Source organism: Pogona vitticeps, chromosome 4, assembly GCF_051106095.1.
Source record: "Pogona vitticeps strain Pit_001003342236 chromosome 4, PviZW2.1, whole genome shotgun sequence".
NCBI lineage: Eukaryota > Metazoa > Chordata > Lepidosauria > Squamata > Agamidae > Pogona > Pogona vitticeps.
Genome location: NC_135786.1, coordinates 192,535,520 through 192,555,546, shown reverse-complemented (window position 1 = coordinate 192,555,546; position 20,027 = coordinate 192,535,520). Strand labels below are relative to the sequence as shown.

The window sequence follows — 20,027 nt, the reverse complement described above, 5'->3', positions numbered from 1 at the left end:
CCCTACAATAGAGATGTGAATTGCAAGGAAAGATGTCTGGACTACTGGCATTGAGAAATAAGGAAACTCCGGGTCAAACTAGACAATGCAGTTAATTCCTGGAAAGTCGTTAAGTAATTAAATGTGTCTATTTGTCATAGAGTAAGCTTTACTCCATGCCACCCCCCAATAACTTCCACATTTGCTGGATTTTTTTCATTTCTGGTTGTGACAAAGTAAAAAAGAGGCTTAATTTGCAATTCTGGTGGCTCAGAAATACATCTCTAAATATTGCTGGCTAAGCAACAGCCAATATCCGGTTGTGTTACAAGACTGCGGAAGGGTGATCATATCAGGCTTTTCCCCATTCTGGCAGGGTTCCAGCTGCATGCCCATTCTCGTGCTATTTGAATACTTGGTTGCATGATTGGACACACAGCAGGTCTGCCACACAGTGGAGAAGAGCTCACATGATTTCCCCTACGCTCTTAACAGGATATTATCCAAAATGCTTCCAGCTTATAAATGGGAAGCTGCCATTTTGATCCCCATTTCTTTGAAAATGAAGTGTTCATGCCATTGCATGCAAAACACTATTATAGCTGCTATTTTTTTTACTTGCATACACTATATTACCTAATGTAAAGATTCTTAATATTTCCTTTGAGAACAATAATTACTTATGCATCGCATGTGATAACCATTTATAGGTAATATATGATAGCTTCCTTACTTGTCGGCTGTGTTCCAAAATCTGGTAAAGGAGGGAAGATTAATCCCAAAAATCTTTGGCTTGAACAGGCTCAATCCATATCCTATTATTGCTCTGAAAAATATTAATACTATATTTAATATACTGCTCATATTTTAAAAACTTGAAAGGAATAAGAAAAATGTCACAGTGCAACTTAGATTCAGAGTAGAGGTTTTATACTCACATAACTGTATGTATTTATAACATTAAAACAGGATATAAAACAAATTGTGGGATTTTATCAGATATGATTTTTCTTCTCTGTTTTTTGTGTGTGTGTGTTGTTCCAATGCAAACCAAAGAAATGAACATGTGAGTACCAAAACATTTGCAACTGCAACAATTTTCTGAGAGAAGGCTTGCATTTTCTGACAGAATTGGCCAATATTTTTGGCCATAACTGTATGGAGTTCTCTTCAGGTTTACACCAACCGTTTCCTTCCATTCTATTCCACTTCCCATACAGTACTTGGAAAAAATATTATGGGATTCTGGTTCTTAGAATCCAGGCTATGCTGACTGGGTAAGTTGTAGTCTTAGAAGTCATGCTTCCAAGCTCTCTCTCCCTCCCCAATTTTCCTTCCGGCCAATTGCCAGAGAGTCAGCATTGTGTGATTACTGAGAATGCTCCATTCTTCTGAAGCTCTGCCAAGTTAGGTTAGACAGTCAAGCACAGGGAAGAGGAAACTATGGCTGTTGAAGGTTACCATATCCCATTCTGATCTAAACCATAGCCAGGAACTGTGGAAGCTGTAGTTCAAAACATCTGGTGAGCCAAGTTTGCTATTCTTGATTAAGAGGTTTCTAGAGACCAACCTACAATGAGTTATGGAAAAGTACTGTCTTCGCATATATTCATCTCCATTTTAAAGAGCTATCACCAATATATTGGAAAGTTGACTTGGTATATTTCAAAGGCCTGGAAACAATGTAAGATGCTGGACCCACTAGGGTATTTTTCTGATAATTTTGTAAAATTTCTTATTTTTGCAAACTTTTATTCTGTAATTTTCTTTTGTAAATTCAGAAGTAGACCACACATATGTAAAGTTGTGGCACTATATCCTTTTATGCAGTTTTGTACCCTTTGGAAATAGACATATACAAAGAACTACTTCATTTCTGTTTTCGGTATGTAACTTAAGGATATAATTCCTTACCCCAAGTAAATCATGGGACCTTCTGGTCCACAGAAGAGTCCAGATGCCACAGCTAGAACACAGGAGCCAAATGTTCCCACAAAAATCCTGATGTTAAAAATGTGCTGAATAGAAGTTCCGTTGAGGAAACCAATGACCTCTGGCAATCCACTTGGAGCTCCACTGGGACAAAAGAACTATGAGAAAAAGATAACATGGAGGAAATCACTACGAGAAAAAGCAGCCATGTCTCTACAACACCCAATTTGCTCACATAGCTTTAGTCAAAATAACATTTGTGTGACCTGTCCTATGGAATTCTGGGAATTCTAGTTCTGTAACAATTCCTTGGAGTTCTCAGCCTCCTCAAAGAATTGAAATTTCTGTTATCTCAAGGTCAAAGTAGGTGATAGCACAAGAAACTGATACTGATTCCACAAAGCTTCATACTTGAGTCGTCAGATTTCAGATGAAGCCCATGGTTACATCCCAATGAGTCGTCACAAACTAAAGTCACCTAACTTGCAAGTAGAAAGATGAAAAAAACTGTTGCCATGATTTGTAGATGACTTTGCCAGCCAAGGGACTTTGGGAATTGTTGTCTCAAGTAATATTCTGCTGGCAGGGGTTTTCTGATGGACAACATTCCACTTCCTTTTCAGACACGTATGGTTTTTATCTATTGTAAGGTTTCTACATCAGTCCATGATTTTATTGTCAGACATGGCAGGAAGTGCTGAAGCTACGCTGGCTTCAGAAGGAGACACTGTTTTCTTATATCCTTTCTGTACAGTTTGTCCTTTCTGTACAGTCTGATGTTACTGTGTCGGTGAGCAAAGTTCAAAACTCTGTTCCCCTGAACCAGTTTCTTCTGGTAAGCTTAGCTCAAATCAATGAAGCACTTTCTGAGGAGAGGTAGGCCAACTGTCTAACATATCTGCAGCGAGCACAAGCTCTTTTGCCTCTGCATCATTCACCTCACAGAACTTGATATTTAAAATAACTGAGAAAAAAAATGGGAGCTTAGCACTTACCACAACCAGCCCTGATGATACAGTAATCATAGCCAGTCCAATTCCAAGTATGCAGATCCATGTCATGTGAAAGTTGCTTTTCTGCCAGTTTTACAAATAGATTATTAGTGGTAGAGAAATTGCATAAAACCCTGGAATATCTACTTAACATATGAATTCTGCTGTCTTATTTCAGACTCCTCCACCTGCTGTCCTTGAGCTGTGCTGCACTACCATACCTATCATTTCCAACCATCATGGTATTAATTGGAGAAAGCTGAGTGTACGGTAACCTGGGATTTAAGATAAATCCAAACATTAGCTGTGTTATGTGGGGAAAAAAATCATAATATAATTTCTTCCCACCTCTGACACAATGTGTCAACTGAGATGGGTGCCTCTGGGGAAATTACACTAAAAACAATGCAACAGTCCACACTTGTTCATTATAGTAGCAATGTGAAATCTTCACAGATAAATGTTTTCAGGGTCATCCTAAGACATTTGGCTATCTAAGACAAAAAACAAAGCGGTATCCTACTACACACTTATATCAATATGAAACAAAGGAGAGGGAACTGGTACATCCTCCGCTGGCAAAAGTACAAATTGGGAGACTGAGTCTCAAGGTGTATAAAAATGTTGACAATGCAGACTTTATTCTTATCTAAAAAGCTCAGGCTCAACACGTTTCGGCAGTGGCCTTCTTCAGGAGCAAAACATAAAATAAAAATATATATTAATTTAGAAACATTTTATTTTATGCTTATCCCCTAAAGAAGTCCACCGCCAAAATGCGTTGAGCCTGAGCTTTTTAGACTAGAATAAAATCTGCATTGTCAACATTTTTATACATCTTAAGACTCAGTCTCGCATTTGTACTTTTGTCCTACCACATTACCCAATTGATTACAAAATCAAGGAGTGCTCTTCGCACAACCAGTCATCCTTGTATGTGAGCTAGAAAAATCTCATCAGCACATCTTCTCATCTCTGGAAAGAAAAAGGGAAAAGGAAAGAAATAGTCTGCTGTCCTCTTACTGTAACTTAAAATTCACTTCCTGAAGCAGCCACCACATTTTGTCTAAGGATAGGAGTGGCTGTGTCCATTTCCAATTTCTCCCTCATGAGGAGTGGCTCAGGCCTCAAAAACACTATAGCCCCATTCACATGAGCAGAGAGTAAGACAACAGGCATGGGAAACAGGTAATGGGGAGTCTGTTCTATGAAGCAAGAAGGAACTGCACATACACATATCTGCAACCAGTAGTACATGCAATTGCCCTTGCTGGTATCAACAGTCTGCATTTGTACTGGGGGCATTATTTAATTGGCAATTATTACAGGCTAAAATCAATTGTTAATACAATTGAAATGTTAATGATACTAACGTTATTAGTGTACGGACAAAATGGACAAATAGATAAGGATGTATGCTTATTATCTATTTTGGTTTCAAATATGTTATTTCTTGTAAGGATTATGCTGACTTTGGTTATGTATAATCTATGGGGTATGTACAGTTTACATGTTACTTTGTATAGTCATGGAGCTGTCTAGGGACTTTATGCTTTGTAAGCATTTGGGAATAAGACATAGCTAAAAGGAACTGAAACTATTGGTTCCAAGTAGAGTACATCCATTGAGTTAATGAGAATTATTACATCAACATCTACATAAATTGGTTCAATGGGTATGCTCTAGATCAGTGGTTCTTAACCTTTGTTACTTGGATGCTTTTGAACTGCAACTCCCAGAAACCCCAGTCAGGACAGCTGGTGGTGAAGGCTTCTGGGAGTTGCAGTCCAAAACTCCTGAGTAACCCAAGGTTAAGAACCAGTGCTCTAGATGGCACTGAGGACTGGGTTTCATTCTGTGTGTCTGGATGGCAGTACCCTTTGCCTTTGCTCTCCCTTAAGTAAAGGTAAAGGTTCCCCTTAACATTTAGTCCAGTCATGTCTGACTCTAGGGGGCGGTGCTCATCCCGGTCTCCAAGCCATAGAGCCAACGTTTCTCCGAGGGCAATTTCCGTGGTCACGTGGCCATTGCGACTAGACACAAAACGCCGTTACCTTCCCACAGTGGTGGTATCTATTTATCTACTTGCATTTACATGCTTTCCAACTGCTAGGTTGACAGGAGCTGGGACAAGCGACGGGCGCTCACTCCATCATGTGGATTCGATCTTACGACTGCTGGTATTCCAACCTTGCAGCACAGAGGCTCCTGCGGTTTAACCTGCAGCGCCACAAAGTCCCACATTTGCTCTCCCTTAGACAATCACAAAAGAGTGAATGCCACCAGTTTTAACTTACACCATTGCTGATCTGTGACTAAATGGCATTCAGCCACTAATCCACAACCCCAAATATTTGTGTTCACAGAAGCAGGAAATCATCATATAAATTTACTCTTTATTTTACTAATTTTAAACAGATCATTTGAATGAACAATAGAATAGGGATTTTTAAAAAATGGGTGGATCCTATATCATATACATATTATATATTAATGATGCATGATTATTTTAAAATCCCTTAAAGGCTAGTAGAGGTAGCTGCTTTATAGCAGGTCAGGGCATTGATCCATCCTGATTGTTGTTACCCACTGTAAAGTCACCTGTGACTTAAGGCGAACCTACGAATAAGCAACCTCTATAACCCTGTGTTCTCAACAGCCCTGTTCAGCTCTTGTAAAATCAGGGCTGTGGCTTCCTTTAGGAAGTCTTGTATTTGGCCTTCCCCTATTCCTGCTGCCTTCAACCTTTTCTGGTATATTTGTCTTTTCTAGTAAATCTTGCCTTCTCATTGTGTGTCCAAAGTATGGCACCCAGATTTTTTACCTCCAGAGGAAGTTCAGACTTGATTTGATCAATGACCCACTTGTTTGTCTTTGCAGCAGCCCAGGGTCTCTGCAAAACTCTCTTTCAGCACCACATTTCAAACAAATCATTTTTCCCAACAGCTTTCTTCCTGTTCAGCTTTTGCACACATACATAGTGATAAAAAATACAACAGTGCAGATGATCTTGACTTTGGAATCTAGTGACATTCTCTAGATTATCTTTTTTAGCTCTTTCCCTGCAACCCTTCCAAATCTCAGTCTTCTGTTTCCTTGGCTTCAGTCTCTGTTTGGATTGATGATTGAACTGTTCTGATTAGCTGTGATTAGCTGTGACATTTTGGGATTACAACCCAGTCTGGAGGTGTAAGTTGGGGTATTTTGAAGGACTGAAGTTGGAGTATTTTGCATGTGAAATATGTGTTCTGCTATGGAGCTGCCATCCCTTGCCATTATCAGATCTAGTATCACTTAGAATTCACTGCTGTTGGTTATGCCTTGAGAAATGTTTACGGAATAAGGAGCCAATAAACTGCAGGCCTAATCAAACCTACTATCATATTCATGCTTATAAATTCCATCGAACTTGGATAAATTTACCTCCAAAATGAACATGTTAAGGCAGTGTTAACTATTTAGAATAGGAATGATTTGAATGTGGATTAAATGCAGTTCAAGTATGCCTTTAATCATAATTCCAGTTACAATGAATTGCTATTAGATATGCCAATATCCTTGCTACTTGCTATCTCCTAAAACCAGCTAAAATGGATTTGAATCCAGACTTGGTCATAGTTAGAGGAGATCCATTGAAATTACTAATTTCCCATTTATTTCACTGCAACTGCTCTAAGTGTAGCCATGCCTAGATTCAACCCTTTTGGCTATAAAATTGCTTAGGGAGTTCCTTACCAACACTGCTATTATAGCGTGCCATATAATATATTTTCTTCCCAGTTTCTTTTACAAAGAGATTGCTATCCTTTTCCCCCTTTAGCTTTTTTTTGCTGGTGTTCGGATTAGCCAGAACTATGTTGCCTACAGCATCCATCACAAGTAAATTGACTCTCACACATTTTCAAAAATGTCATGGTGCTGAGGTTAGATTCACTCATGTCTGAAAGTCAAAAGATGCTTCAGAGATGAAACAATTCAGCAAACTACCACAGACTTCCTGCCTTAGCCTCAGGTCAGATTTTTGACTGTAAATTGAAAACACATGGTACACTGCAATGATTTGGGGAAAACCAGATACATGTACCATAGGTATTGTGCAAATTAAAGGAGCAGATATCTTACACGCTTTCCCCTCAATTTTCCAAAGTTCACCTGCACATAATTTACACTGTCATAGTTTTGATAGACTCCTGAATAAGTGCGGTACAATAACAGTAAGAAATTAATATGGGTTAAGCTCCTCTCTGTCTACACATGTATACACAAACAACACATGTTTGTGTTGTTTCCTAATACTGACAATTATTAATGCCCCTTTATCTCAGAGGACTTTTCTTGCTGTATAAGGCTTTTGACCAAGGGAGAAAAATAAGTATAGTAGGATGCCTGTATATGCAGGATTGGTATCCATGGTTTCAGTTATTCACAGTTTACTGCAGCCCCTATATACAACATACAAAGGGGTAGAACTTATGACCTTTGTCCCATTTCCTCGCATATTGCATATAAGGTTCATTACTACCCACAGTTTGCAATAGATTGTGGAACGGATTCCTCACAGTTATTGGTGTCCTATCGTAATTAAAGTGAGTAAGACTTTTATTCATGTGCACAGGGCAGTGACTAATAATTTTGACAAATGGAACAAGCAGCACAAAATGCACCCCAAAACAATTTTTAAATTTACAATAGCAAAAATATACATGAAGCAATTATAGCACTGAACACTTTGCCAGCATCTCTCTCCTCCACAGGGGATAAGTTGTGTGTGCATATTTAGCTGAATTTCTGTACTATCCAGTGCACAGGTGTGGTCTATGAAGATATAGCTCTTGGTATAAGGCTTGGTCTACTCGCATTCCAGGAAAACTAGCCATCCATCTAGATTCCACCTCCTTTGAGCCATAAGTAGACCTGCCCCTTGCTGCTTCAGTGTGACTGATATACTAACCACTGTTCCTCTGCTCCTCTCTGTGGCATATGACAGTAGACCAGCCTACCAGGCCAGTCCCTAAAGTTTGGGTGGGAATACTTTTGCCATTTGAAGCAAGGGAAGAGGGGTATCCTCGAAAATATGCTTTGGCTGCATCCCATACCATGGTCATCCCTGTATCTTGAGGTTTTGTTGTTTCAAAACTAAGGATGTAAATTTCTCTGGTTTAGTTCTATAAGTAAGGTAGCTTTTCCTCAACTCTCTTTTGGCTTCTCTGCAGTCCCTATCAAACCAACCGGTCTCTCATTGACTATCCAGCCTAGTACCAGCAGTATTCACTTCGTTGATTACCCTGTAAATATCCTGTGTAAAAAGTTCATAGCCCTCCAAACATCTATCCAGATTTTCTTGGTTCAAAACCTTTGTTAAGATTTCAGTCATGTGTTCTGAGCCTAAGAATTCAGCTATTCTACTGTCCGTATTTTTGTTCCGTCTAACTATTCTCACTGTATTTCTACATTGTGACAAAACTTCCTTGTATTGAACATTGATATGTGGATTAAAACCAGGTATCTGAAAAAGCATGCAAAAACCCACCAACTTCAAATGAGTGAATACAACCCATCATTTTTTCAGAAACTATGATATAATATAAAAGGCTCATCCTTTCCCCAGACCAATACATGAATTCATTTGGGTAGGATCCATTTAGTATACAAAGACTCATTTTGTTTACCACCTGAAGTAACATATGACCAGCGTAGTTTATCTTACCATGTTTGGACTTCCTTTGGAGGGGAAGCAAGGCTTTTCCACCTTCGGAGGGGCATAACTTATATCTCTTATAAAAGCTACTATCATCCTGCCCAATTGTCTCATTGAAATAGCCTCCCACTATAAGAAATGCCTTCAGATATTTTATTAATTTTTTGCCATAAATAAGCTTCTAAATTCTATTTGTTGTTTAGTTTTCAGTGGAGTGTGGTATACATTTATTATAACACATGATATCTGCTCATATTGCACTATTATTGCCATTGCTGATTGTAAGTTAGAGGGTATAACATTGACTTTAACTTTTAATGCAGTGGAGATTAATATTCCTAGTCCCCCCTCGTCCCTGCCATGATTAGATGGTTTTGCATTTATTCCATAGCCTTTGAAACCTTCTAAAGTTGGTGACTCAGTGGTCCATGTCTCTTGTAACAATAAGATGTCATGCCTACTTAGATACGTACGTACACAGTCATACCTCGCTCTACCTGCCTACCCCATGACATTCCAAGATACTAAGGATAAGGGTCAATTGTAATATGATCTCTCTTGAGGCCAACCATTGGCCTGTTCTTGCCACTCAGTATGCAACCTCCTATATGGTTGAATTTTTTATCCATCAACCCATTGTTGTTCTCTTCACGCCTATTTATTTTCTTCCTTCCACCTGATCTCACTCCCATGAACCCTACCCATCTATTTCTATTCCTATTCCCAATTATAACTGATATTGGTATACCCTCCTGAAGAGCCTTGTTCCCTTGTTGCTGTCTATGAGCCGTGGGCTCTGTCGATATATTTGATGCTATTTTGGGGGAATTCTTCTCATGGGGGGAATCCTGCTTTCCCAGGGGCTAATCTTTCTAATTCTAGGACATTATCTTTGATCATGTTTTGTAGCTGGAATTAACTTTTCCACTTTATTAGAATTCTTTATGTCCTCCCTTCTCTGGGTCTTGGGAAATTTCATTTTGTGTTGGGGATTATTCTTGATGTCATTTCTGTCCTTCCTAGCTGCAATCACCTTTTATGGCTGTTTGAGGGAAGGACTAGAACAGTCAGCTCTATCCAAGAGTTTGAAAAGTGGGCCAAAATTGATACCTTTCCTTGAGTTCCTACTCTTTCCTCTTGGTAGAGTTACTTACTTTCTATCACCCTTGTTATCTCTACCTTTATTTTTGCCCAACTTCCTTTTTGGCTCATTCTTACAGACCTTACTACCCATAATTTTAGCCGAACCCAATGACACTCCTTCAATATTCTCTATAAATTGATTTAAATTATCCTTTACTACACTGGGAGGTTGGTTATTGCCCTCTACATCCTTCTTAGAGGAATCTGGAGAAATATTGTCATGTTGTATAACACGCTTAGGATCTGCACAGTGTAAAAGCTCTTCCAAGGAAAGGCCAGAGATTCTGTCTATTATATCTGGAGTTAGATTATAATACTTAGCCTTATCAGGGATTAAAACTGGATGGTCTTCTTTGTTATCTCTCTGCTGTGATTCACTGTTGGACAGGAGCCATTCCTTCTTTATCAAGTATCCTAGTAAAACTATCATTAGGTCTTTTATATCAAATAAAAAGTCCTGAATTCCCATCAAGTGTCTTAATTTGTGGATGTCGGACTCTTCGTTGGTATTACAATGAGGCTCATTAGTAGTCCTATAGCTGTTATTCTCTGGCATGGGATGTTGATGTACATCATCAATGAATTCTATTGATTCACAGCCATTATCCTGATCATTACAGCTTTTTGTCTCCTTGTTAGGTTCAGGACCCAGGGCGGGGGGGTGGGGGTCGAACAGGGAATATGCACCTGGCTGCACCCATCATCCAAAGGCCACATCAATCTCCCCTGATATATAGCTGTTTTCTTAAATCTGAAGATCATTTGTGATACACTCTGGTAAATCAATTACTGAACTTCTTCAGGACCTCTGAGTGACAAACTCTTCCCAATCATTCTTTCATGTACCGTGTGTCCATGATTTAACAAAATTTGTGATTTTAGCCTGTTTCTATTGCTTCTTTGTTGGGCCACTGCTAATTCCCACCATGGAGACAAGGTCCTCTTTTAAACCAATACTTGGCAAGGGAGATGATTCGACTCTGCCTGCAGTGTTGCTTTCCTCTCCACACAAGGTCAGATTCTTCTTATAGTCGTTGTTATTTCTTTTAAATTCACAGAACAGGTAACGAAGAGAGGGAGAGCATTTTATAGTGATTGCAGCACTGGATACATTAAGGTAAAGTCTGCAAGCTCCTCATTTCTTAAGGCTATAGGCATCACATTCGCTTCACAATCCAACATCATGGTAAAATTAATCACTACCAGTTCTATGTAAAAGGTAGCAAGGATTCTGTGCCACATCTTCTCATCTAAATCATTTCACTTCTCTATCTTACTTAACCACTGGCTCTGGAATGTTACTTCTTTCCTTTTCTCTAGCTCCTTCTCCACTCCTCTTCTCACTGTTGCTAACAGGATAATGAATTACTATTTCAGAGGAGTAGGAGTAGGAGCCCACTCCTGCTGCCGCGCAAGCAGTTCAATAATTTATTTCTTATTTCAGCTAGAGTTGCCAATTCAATCTAAGCTGCCCACCAAGGACAGCAAAGTGCCAAGCATAAAGCCTTATACAGTATCTTCTGGGGAGGCACCATAAACAAGGAATTAAATTATTGAATGGAATCAGCAGGTCTGACAGATAAGGGAGTCAACCTTACCCGACCAGAACTGGAAGCCAATGGTCCTGTCTTTGCAAGTTAAGTGTAGCAGCAATGTGAACCAGATATTGAAATGTAGCTACTCAAAATTCCTATGAAGCAGATTAACAGCATAGCACCATTGTATGGAAAAGGGTGCTGAGCCTAGCCACTTTTCCTCCAAGACTGCTTCCATACCTCATCCCCATTTACCTCATGATAGGGCTTGATTTCTGAGCCTCACCACATGAAGAACAGGTGAGGACTGAGGTAGAGGTTCACTTCTTGCCCATCCATTCTATAAATGGACTTGCCCCTCCACCTCACCTCACACCACATGGTTCTGATTGCAGTGAAACATGATGGTACAAAGAATACTCCTTTATTCTCTTCTTGGTTAGAGCCTACATTTCACTTTGATGGTAACATTTTTAACCTCTGCCAGGTTCAAATAAAGACCAGATGCACATGATGTCCTCTTTGCTGACAACTGTGCTTTTGTTGTCAACACACACTATGCTACAGCCATACCTTACAGATCACTTCAAGCATTCAGCACAGCACTTTGGTCTGGGTTCTAATCTTAAAAAAACATAACCTGTGGTACATCACCAGACTGGCACTAGGCCTATCGCACCAGCTGTGATGAAAACTCAGGACACCCCTCTCAAATTCATGGACAGTTCTTGCTATCTCAGGTCTAGGTGGGGCGGGGGGGGCAGAGACAGCATAAAGGTCCCTGATGCAGACCCTGCTATGGTACCAGGGCATCTACTTATGCATTGCTAAAAATGTGAACAAATTATTGAAATACAAATATATTACCAACTAGCATGAGAACTGAGGTACAGTATACTAGTGCAACTTTAAAATTACCAGTAATTGCTATCATTTAAATAGAGATACCCACCCATCTGATCATATCAGACCCCTATGTTGGCTCTTTCCCCCTCTAAATAACTGTAATCTGGAGCTATTTAAATTACTTACTATCTATTATTTGTCCAGGCTAAATTGATGTAGCATTTGAGAAACTGGCCTATTGCTTTTGGAACAATCATCACTTTCATAGAACTGTATTGAATATAAATTGTGTCACTGTGCACTTCACACATACTTGTGTTTTTAATATATACTTCATTCTTGGAATCTTCTATTTTCACAATGAACAACAATAGAGACTGGTCCAGCAAAGTATTTTGTTTGGCTAAATACATCAATAAACTATTATAGAAACTCTGACATGTTTGGACAGATTATTGAATTCAGCTTGGTTCAAGTATTAATTTAACATCACTTTATTTAATTATTATACAGTAATTGCATCCCAGTGAGAAGGTGAGACCAAAGGCTGATATAGCCTGGCATCCTGTTCCCCAAAGTAGCCAGCTGGATGTCTCTGGAAACTCCTCAAGGAGGACAGGAGTGTAATGGCACCTTCCCACTCAAAGTCCCAGCACTTGGTATTCAGAGACATAACTCAGTAGGGCTTATGTGTCAAGTCTTGCTCTCTTTTCACAGTCCACCAGCACAACATCCTCAGACCACAACTTTGGCCCCTAAACAATACCTCTAGCACTGACCACTGGGAAGGTCAATATTCTGCCTTCTGACAGAGGCTAACTATAAAGGCAAAAAGGTTCTTGATGATACATGGCCTCTCATCAAGAGATAGAATGAAGTGCGGACACACATGCACACACACAAGCTGAAGCCTATAAACTTGCCCACATGGTCAACACTATCCAATCTGAAGACATTTGTAAGCTGTCATACTGATTCATAGAGCTTTTATCTGTACTTGCTCCTGACAGATTTTCTAAACAGGTCTTCACAACACAAGGTGGGGGGGCGGAGTGTTTCTCCTTGTGAGTTACCTCCATTACAGAAGTGTCGCTGAACATGTGAAAGGTACAAAAAGGCAGAACTGAAAAAGGTTGTGTGAGCAGACAACACACGTGACCAACATTGTCCAGTTATATTTTCATTCACTGTTTCATTCATTGCCTGGGCAACGCACAGAGTGTGTTCTCAGGAGCAAAAATGTGCCTCCATATGTCCCAACAATGTGCCTCCATATGTCCCAACTTTTTTTAATGATTTATTTTAAATTTTGGCTTTAAAAAAAAAAGTCCCATGCACTCTCTAGAGTTATGGGTGACAATTTTGCCATATTTTGAGGGTCCCACCTTCCAATTAAATATTCTGGCCACTAAAGGGAACAAGGGAGGTTTTTCAGTTATGTATAAGAAAATATTTGTGTAAGAAAAAAAATGGAGTTTGAGGAAGCAGACGAGGCCCTCTAAGGCACAGGGATTGGGGGGGGGATTTGTCCCCTTAGACCTGTTAAGATTGCCTATCCCTCACTGTTAGCAAAATGACCAGTGACAGAAATGGCAGAGCCCTAACACAAGGTAGCAAAACACAGCTGAACTTTATGGCCAAATTTATACAAGGAGAGTTATTTTCTGTTATTTTACCTGAATATAATTCTCCACCAGTTCCCATTTCAGTTGGATAAGATAGTCTATTATTTGATGGCTCAGGAATCCCAGCACTCCTACTACTATTCCAATAATGCCCATAACCAGCCAGCGATCCCAGTCTGATCTAAAAATAAAACAAAACAACACAACACAACAACAAAAACAGATAGACCAACAATTGCCCATAAAAACATAAAATTAGAGAAACGTACAACAACAAAAATTAAATTAAACAGGAGTAGGGGTAAGAAAAGTCTGTGTAAAGAGCCAAGTTTTTACTTTTTTCCTGAAGCCAGGGAGGGTTGGGGCCTGGTGGGCCTCCAAAGGAAGAGAGTTCCATAGCATGGTAGCCACCACTGAGAAGGCCCATTTCCTAGTAGTGGATTCTGGTCCTCTCTTGTAGTGACCACTCATAACATCACTGCTGAAGTATGGGTGGGACTAGAAGTTAGTCTGTGGACAGGCACTCTGACAAGTAGCAAGGTCCCAAACCTTTGACGGCTTTCAATGTCAATAACAGCACCTAGAACGTGGCATTGAAGCACACTGGCAGTCAGTGCAAATGCACTAGAACAGGTGAAATATGGTTGTATTTTGATGTTCCTGAGTAGTCCTTTCTGGCAATTTGTCCTGAGATTTCAGATTCTGCAGTAAATATAACAGTAAGAGCTAACTCATTTAACTTTCACCACTTAACTCAGTCATAAAATTTAACACATAGTCCTTTGAGACATTATTTGTCACATTTATTGGCCCATTTCTTTGGAATATCTACCACAGTGGTTTGAGGAAGTAGCATAATAAACCATCTCTTATTTCTGATTGCTGAGATGCCAGAATATAAAATAGATCCAAAAATCCACTTTTCCCTCAGTCTTTTCAAACTCAATCTCAACTCTCTTTTCTCAGTTAGTTAGTTCAAATTAGCATACAACTTGCCCTGGCTACAGTAAACTTTCTCAGTTATAATTATTTCAGCTGCACAGTCTGCTGTTTTGTAATACAGGTTTGTACAGGTATTAGTATCACCAAGCAGTGCGTTCTCAGCTACCTATAAAATCTTCTTAAAAGTCTTGATGATGTTTATTTCTAGTGTCCTTCTGTCCCCAATGAACTCTGTGGCATTTCGGTCAGTCTTCATCAGAAAGGTATTATCAGCTGATTGGGAATCTGAAAGTGTTTCTAATGGGGCAACACAACGCTTTGCACATTTTATATCACAGCAGCAACCCGACCAGCCTGCATTCTTCATTGTCACCAACAGATGGCAATAAAGGGCTTCTGTTTAATCTACTGTACTGTATATTGAATGAGTATTTATGCAAAAAAGGAAGTGACAGGATATTTTCAACCTATGAAATATTCATATGAGGAGAAAATATTCTCTGCTAAGTACTTAAATGGGCTCTTCTTGACTGCATGTATATTTTTGAAACAATTCACATTAGACCTGTGGTATTTCTTCCATATGGTGCTCCCAAGAGAACTGGCATGACTCAGTGGGTTGGAGCGGCAAGCCACGCAGTCCCAGATCATCTGACAGAAGGAGAGACTGGCTAAATAGTTTAGCAACTTGATGGCTCATAATTTATTATTCTGATGCTGCCAAAAAGGCGGGGCAGTGGGAGAGAATTGCAAAGAAAAGGATAAGGAATAGACCTCTGCCTTGATTTTTCTAAGAGATGGCAATTGTCACAGGCTGCATGTGGCCTCTCAAGGCCCTCTCAGTGTAGCCTCACATTTACAATGCAAACAAGCAGAGTGTGTTTATGCTTGCATACCCAGGTCCCACCAGTGCCTCAGGAATCCCCCATTACCCTATGAGGGCGGTTTAGGAGCTCTAGCACAACACTCACTGTCCTCTCCAAAATTATCATTGCCTGCATACTTTTGAGGGAAGCTCTGACAGTAATATTATATAAAACAAATAAGAGGTGCAAATCTTGGTTTAATCTGCTGCATGGTTCATGGGTGTTGCAGCCAGACATGCAGATGCCTGTACATTTCTTTGCTCCACATGTGGGCTAGTCCTACTAAAAGCAGCAGAACTATGTTGGATGTGGCAACTGATATAACTATGAACAAACTGAGCATTTTTTCTTTCCAGGAACATGATGTGTCTTTAAATAATGAATATGGTTAATTGTCTTTTTAATAGTGTGGGTTTTTTAATACATATGTAATTATTTTAAAACTAAGATCAAGGCCACTGGTCCCATCACCTCCTGGCAAACAGAAGGGGAAAATATGGAGGCAGTGACAGATTTTACTTTCTTGGGCTCCATGAGCACTGCAGATGGTGACAGCAGCCATGAAATTAAAAGATGCCTATTTCTTGGGAGGAAAGCGATGACAAACCTAGACAGCATCTTAAAAAGCAGAGACATCACCTTGCGAAAAAAGGTCAGCATAGTCAAAGCTATGATGTCGCGTTCCCCTTTATTATGTCAATGATTCATGTTTGTTAATTGTTCATGCATATTCATGTTGCTGAGAGGCGGAGCTGAGAGAGATGTAATCAGAGGCAGAGCCTGAGAGAAGCTGGAGTCAGTCAGAGAGTATGAGTAACATGAAAGAGTGGAGAAGGAGTTAGAGTGTGGAGTTTGGGGAAAATCTGAGAGGTGATTAGAGTTAGGAGTATATTATCAAATAGAAGATTGTTGTTAATAATAAATTTACCTAAAGAAGATATTCATGAATCACTATCAATTTCTATAATCAATAAACAAAAGTTATATTTAAGAGACTTTGAAGTGTGGACCTAAATCTTCATCTTCCTGAAGTAATGGTGATTTAGTGATCAACCAGTGGCAGCAGTGTAAAAGAGGGAATTGTTTGCCTTAGTGTGCTCTTGAGTCTTGACAGTCAAGCAAGGGGGCACGAGGGCGAACGCCACATATGGTTTTTCCAGAGAGTGATGTATGGAAGTGAGAGCTGGACCATAAACAAGGCTCACCACCGAAGAATTGATGCTTTTGAATTGTGGCACTGGAGGAGACTCTTGAGAGTCCCCTGGACTGCAAAGAGAACAAACCTATCAATTTTGAAATAAATCAACCCTGAGTGCTCCTCTGATCCTGAAGCTGAGGCTCCAATACTTTGGCCATCTCATGAGAAGAGAAATCTCCCTGGAAAAGACCCTGATGTTGGGAAAGTGTGAGGGCAAGAGGAAAAGGGGACAACAGAGGATGAGATGGTTGGACAATGTCTTCGAAGCTACCAACATGAATTTGATCAAACCCAGACAGGAGGGCCTGGCGTGCTCTGGTCCATGGGGTCACGAAGAGTCGGACATGACTAAATGACTAAACAACAACAATTATTTTAATTTTTGTGTTTTCAATTTGTTGTCCCTCAAAGCAGGAAAGATGGGGTAGCAATTAATTAATTCATTAAGAATATACATAATTTATTTAACTTTATAATCCCCATGTTGATTTACTCAGAAGCAAGAACAAGAGTTCTGCAGGGTTTACTTTTAGGTAAGTGTACATAGGATCACAATCAAGTTGACAAAATGGAATTGTAAATGAATCACATCGAACAGAACTGTAGTTCAATTTTCTTAAAGAAACAGTGATAATTGGGTAGAAAACACACATTTCTTCAAAACTCTCTGCCCATTCCCACTTGTTACCAGGGCTCACAGGCTAAGTGTTGCGCTTGCTCATCAGTGCATGAAAATGTCTGGTGTGAATTGAGGGAGGTGGGGAGGGCTGATGGGTACATGTCCCTGGGCTCCTCTGTCAGGGTATTTAAACATCCAAATCTTGACATCCTCATAGCACTTGGACTGAAACAGGGAGTGGAACACCAGCATGGCAATTCATGTTGTGTAAGTCATGGCAGTAATATCTCAGGGCCTTGGAAAAATCTCACCTGGGCTGGTGGTCAGCTTTGACACAACCTCTGAAGCATCACAGGGCCTAGAAAAATTCTACCTACAGTATAGGTGCTGGAAGTAGAGCTGTGCAGGATGAGAGACCTGAATGAAAAGGTGGCAGCAAACACAGATCTGTATATATTTTGCTGCCTGGCCTGACACCCTAAAACTGTTATTTCTCCTGGTTCCAGGTTGTCATGCTGCGTGGTTAGTTATATCTAGGCTCTGACCCCAATTGCCTCAGTTCTTCTCTTACGCTTTTCCACAATCACCCAGTTTCAATCCCATTTCTAATCTTGCCTCTGGAACATCACAATGAGGTCACCTTTGGTCTCACACTTTGTCACTGACACCTCAAGCAATGGCACAATGCTGAATTACAAATAATTTACTTGTTATTAGTTTGTTGTAATTAAATCTCTTCTCGGCCCCTTTTGCAATATTGGAGGCACTATTATGCTTGTAACACAAGGGATAATTTCAGTCCTTTCCCAGTCTGACCAGAACTGGTTTAGTTACTTTTTCTGCTACAAGAGGCACAGTCTTATTTGTTGACAATAGTGTGGCCTTAAGCATGTTTTGTATGATAAATGTGTCGCAATCTGCTGGCTTAAACAAAACCTTTAGAATTAACAATTTTAGGTACCTTCAAGAAAATAAGTTATTTTTACAAATTATTAATGATTATAAGTACTTGTTTCGGAGTACTTGGAACAGTAACACAACTTTTCAAAGGAAAATTGAAATGCCCTGGTGTCCTAGGGTGGGGGTGGGGTACCAACATATTTACTCAGTTCTAGACCTTGGCAGACCACACTTGCCCCTTTTCCCCCCAAAGAGGTTGCTGCTGCTTATGTATAAAAAGCAACTATTTCTGGCCTCCTATCCTGAAAAGGGGGAAAGATGCACACCCTGTATACCCAGGTCCCCAAATCCTATTCAGTGTGGAGATTGTACTATATGAATCTGGAAAAATCAGGGAGAGCTACCCAGGCCATGAATGATATAACACTGAAAGGAACGTCCCCCCTCTCCTCACCCTCAATTGTGCAATTTCTTACAGCCCCCAACTTGATAGTATTAAATCATACATGAATTCAGGAGAAATTTTTAGGTCTGTCAAGGATGTGGTTACCTGTAGCTTTGCTCTTGAAGCCACGTCTTGTAAACATTACTGTGTGAAGGCAGATAATCCAGACTCTCTGCTGTGGACAGATGTTTTCTTTTCTTCTCTGGAAAGCTAGTAATTCTTGAGCAACTTTTGTCATTCTCACTGCTGCTGCATCTGGGATCAAGAGATTCAATCAAATCTGGCCGATCTTGAGCCAGCAGCATCTGCTCTTCACTACTGCCCATGCATCTCTTGCGAGAAAGAAGGGTTTGCATAATGCAGAACCCCAGTGACCATGAAGGAGACCTTACGTCTGTGAAGTGCCCTCCCTAATGGAGATTGGTGACAAAGGCAAGAGAATATTCTAACTATGCAGCAAGGAAGGACTCACTCGTTTATGTTGTGGGTTAGGTTGTTGCAGCAGCAGAGATTCATCACGCTGGTACCACCCAGAGCTTGCCAAAACTAGATCCAGTTTGTACTGGTGAATTTCCCACTAGAAGGGTTTGGCATGCAACAGATTGGAGACAACTGTCTTCTTGAATAAAAAAAGAGGATTTGTTTGAGGTTTAAATGCAACATTACAAATGACTTTTCTAAGAAAGAAAATAATCATCATCGCAGGAACTTATAAAAATGTATATAAGACGTATTAAATTTTTATATTTATAATATTAGACTGTATTCGTAAAATAATTAAATTAAGTGATTACACAACAATTATATTAATGCAGGGTTTGTTTGTTTTTTTGAAAAAGAGAAAAGCCCAGCACCAAAGACTTCAAAATCCTTAATAGCTAGCATCAAGTTTGGCATGAGGAGGTGGCATTGTCATGTCAAGCCTCTGACAAAGTTCATTCCCTGGTCTTACTACCAACAGGCAGAATCCTCTTTCTACTGAGCATTCAAAAGCAGGATACTGACTGAATACATTGTTCAATACATAACAACTGAATCTGCACAACAGGCACTGTTACTCCATATGTTTAAGAAACACAGTCTTTCTGAAAGCAGAAAATACCTACTGCACTGTGTTACAGATATGTTTACTGTAAACTGAAAAACAGGAATATTTCATGTTTAAACAAAAGGACCTGAGAGTCCCTCAACTCAAAAGAAGTTCCACCCCCTTACAGGAGTCTGGCTATACAAAGAACCAGACAATAGAGGATACTGCAACTCTTTAGGATGGATTATTTTGGCTTTCCAACAGATAAGGGGTGAGA

At 39.8% G+C, this 20,027-nt stretch overlaps 1 protein-coding gene across 1 annotated transcript in view; it reads right to left on the bottom strand.

The window, feature by feature from the left end:
• The window catches only part of LOC110077654 (chloride channel protein C), an 82,759-nt gene extending 63,558 nt beyond the window's left edge, over positions 1-19,201 (bottom strand). The window contains exons 1-5 of the mRNA XM_072998918.2: positions 18,826-19,201; positions 13,802-13,931; positions 2,907-2,987; positions 1,894-2,069; positions 713-805 (exon numbers count right to left, since the gene is read on the bottom strand). Of these exons, the coding sequence (XP_072855019.2) occupies positions 713-805; positions 1,894-2,069; positions 2,907-2,987; positions 13,802-13,931; positions 18,826-19,076 (731 nt within the window). The 5' untranslated portion in view covers positions 19,077-19,201. The remainder of the gene's footprint in view (positions 1-712; positions 806-1,893; positions 2,070-2,906; positions 2,988-13,801; positions 13,932-18,825) is intronic.
• Positions 19,202-20,027: the final 826 nt, after the last annotated feature.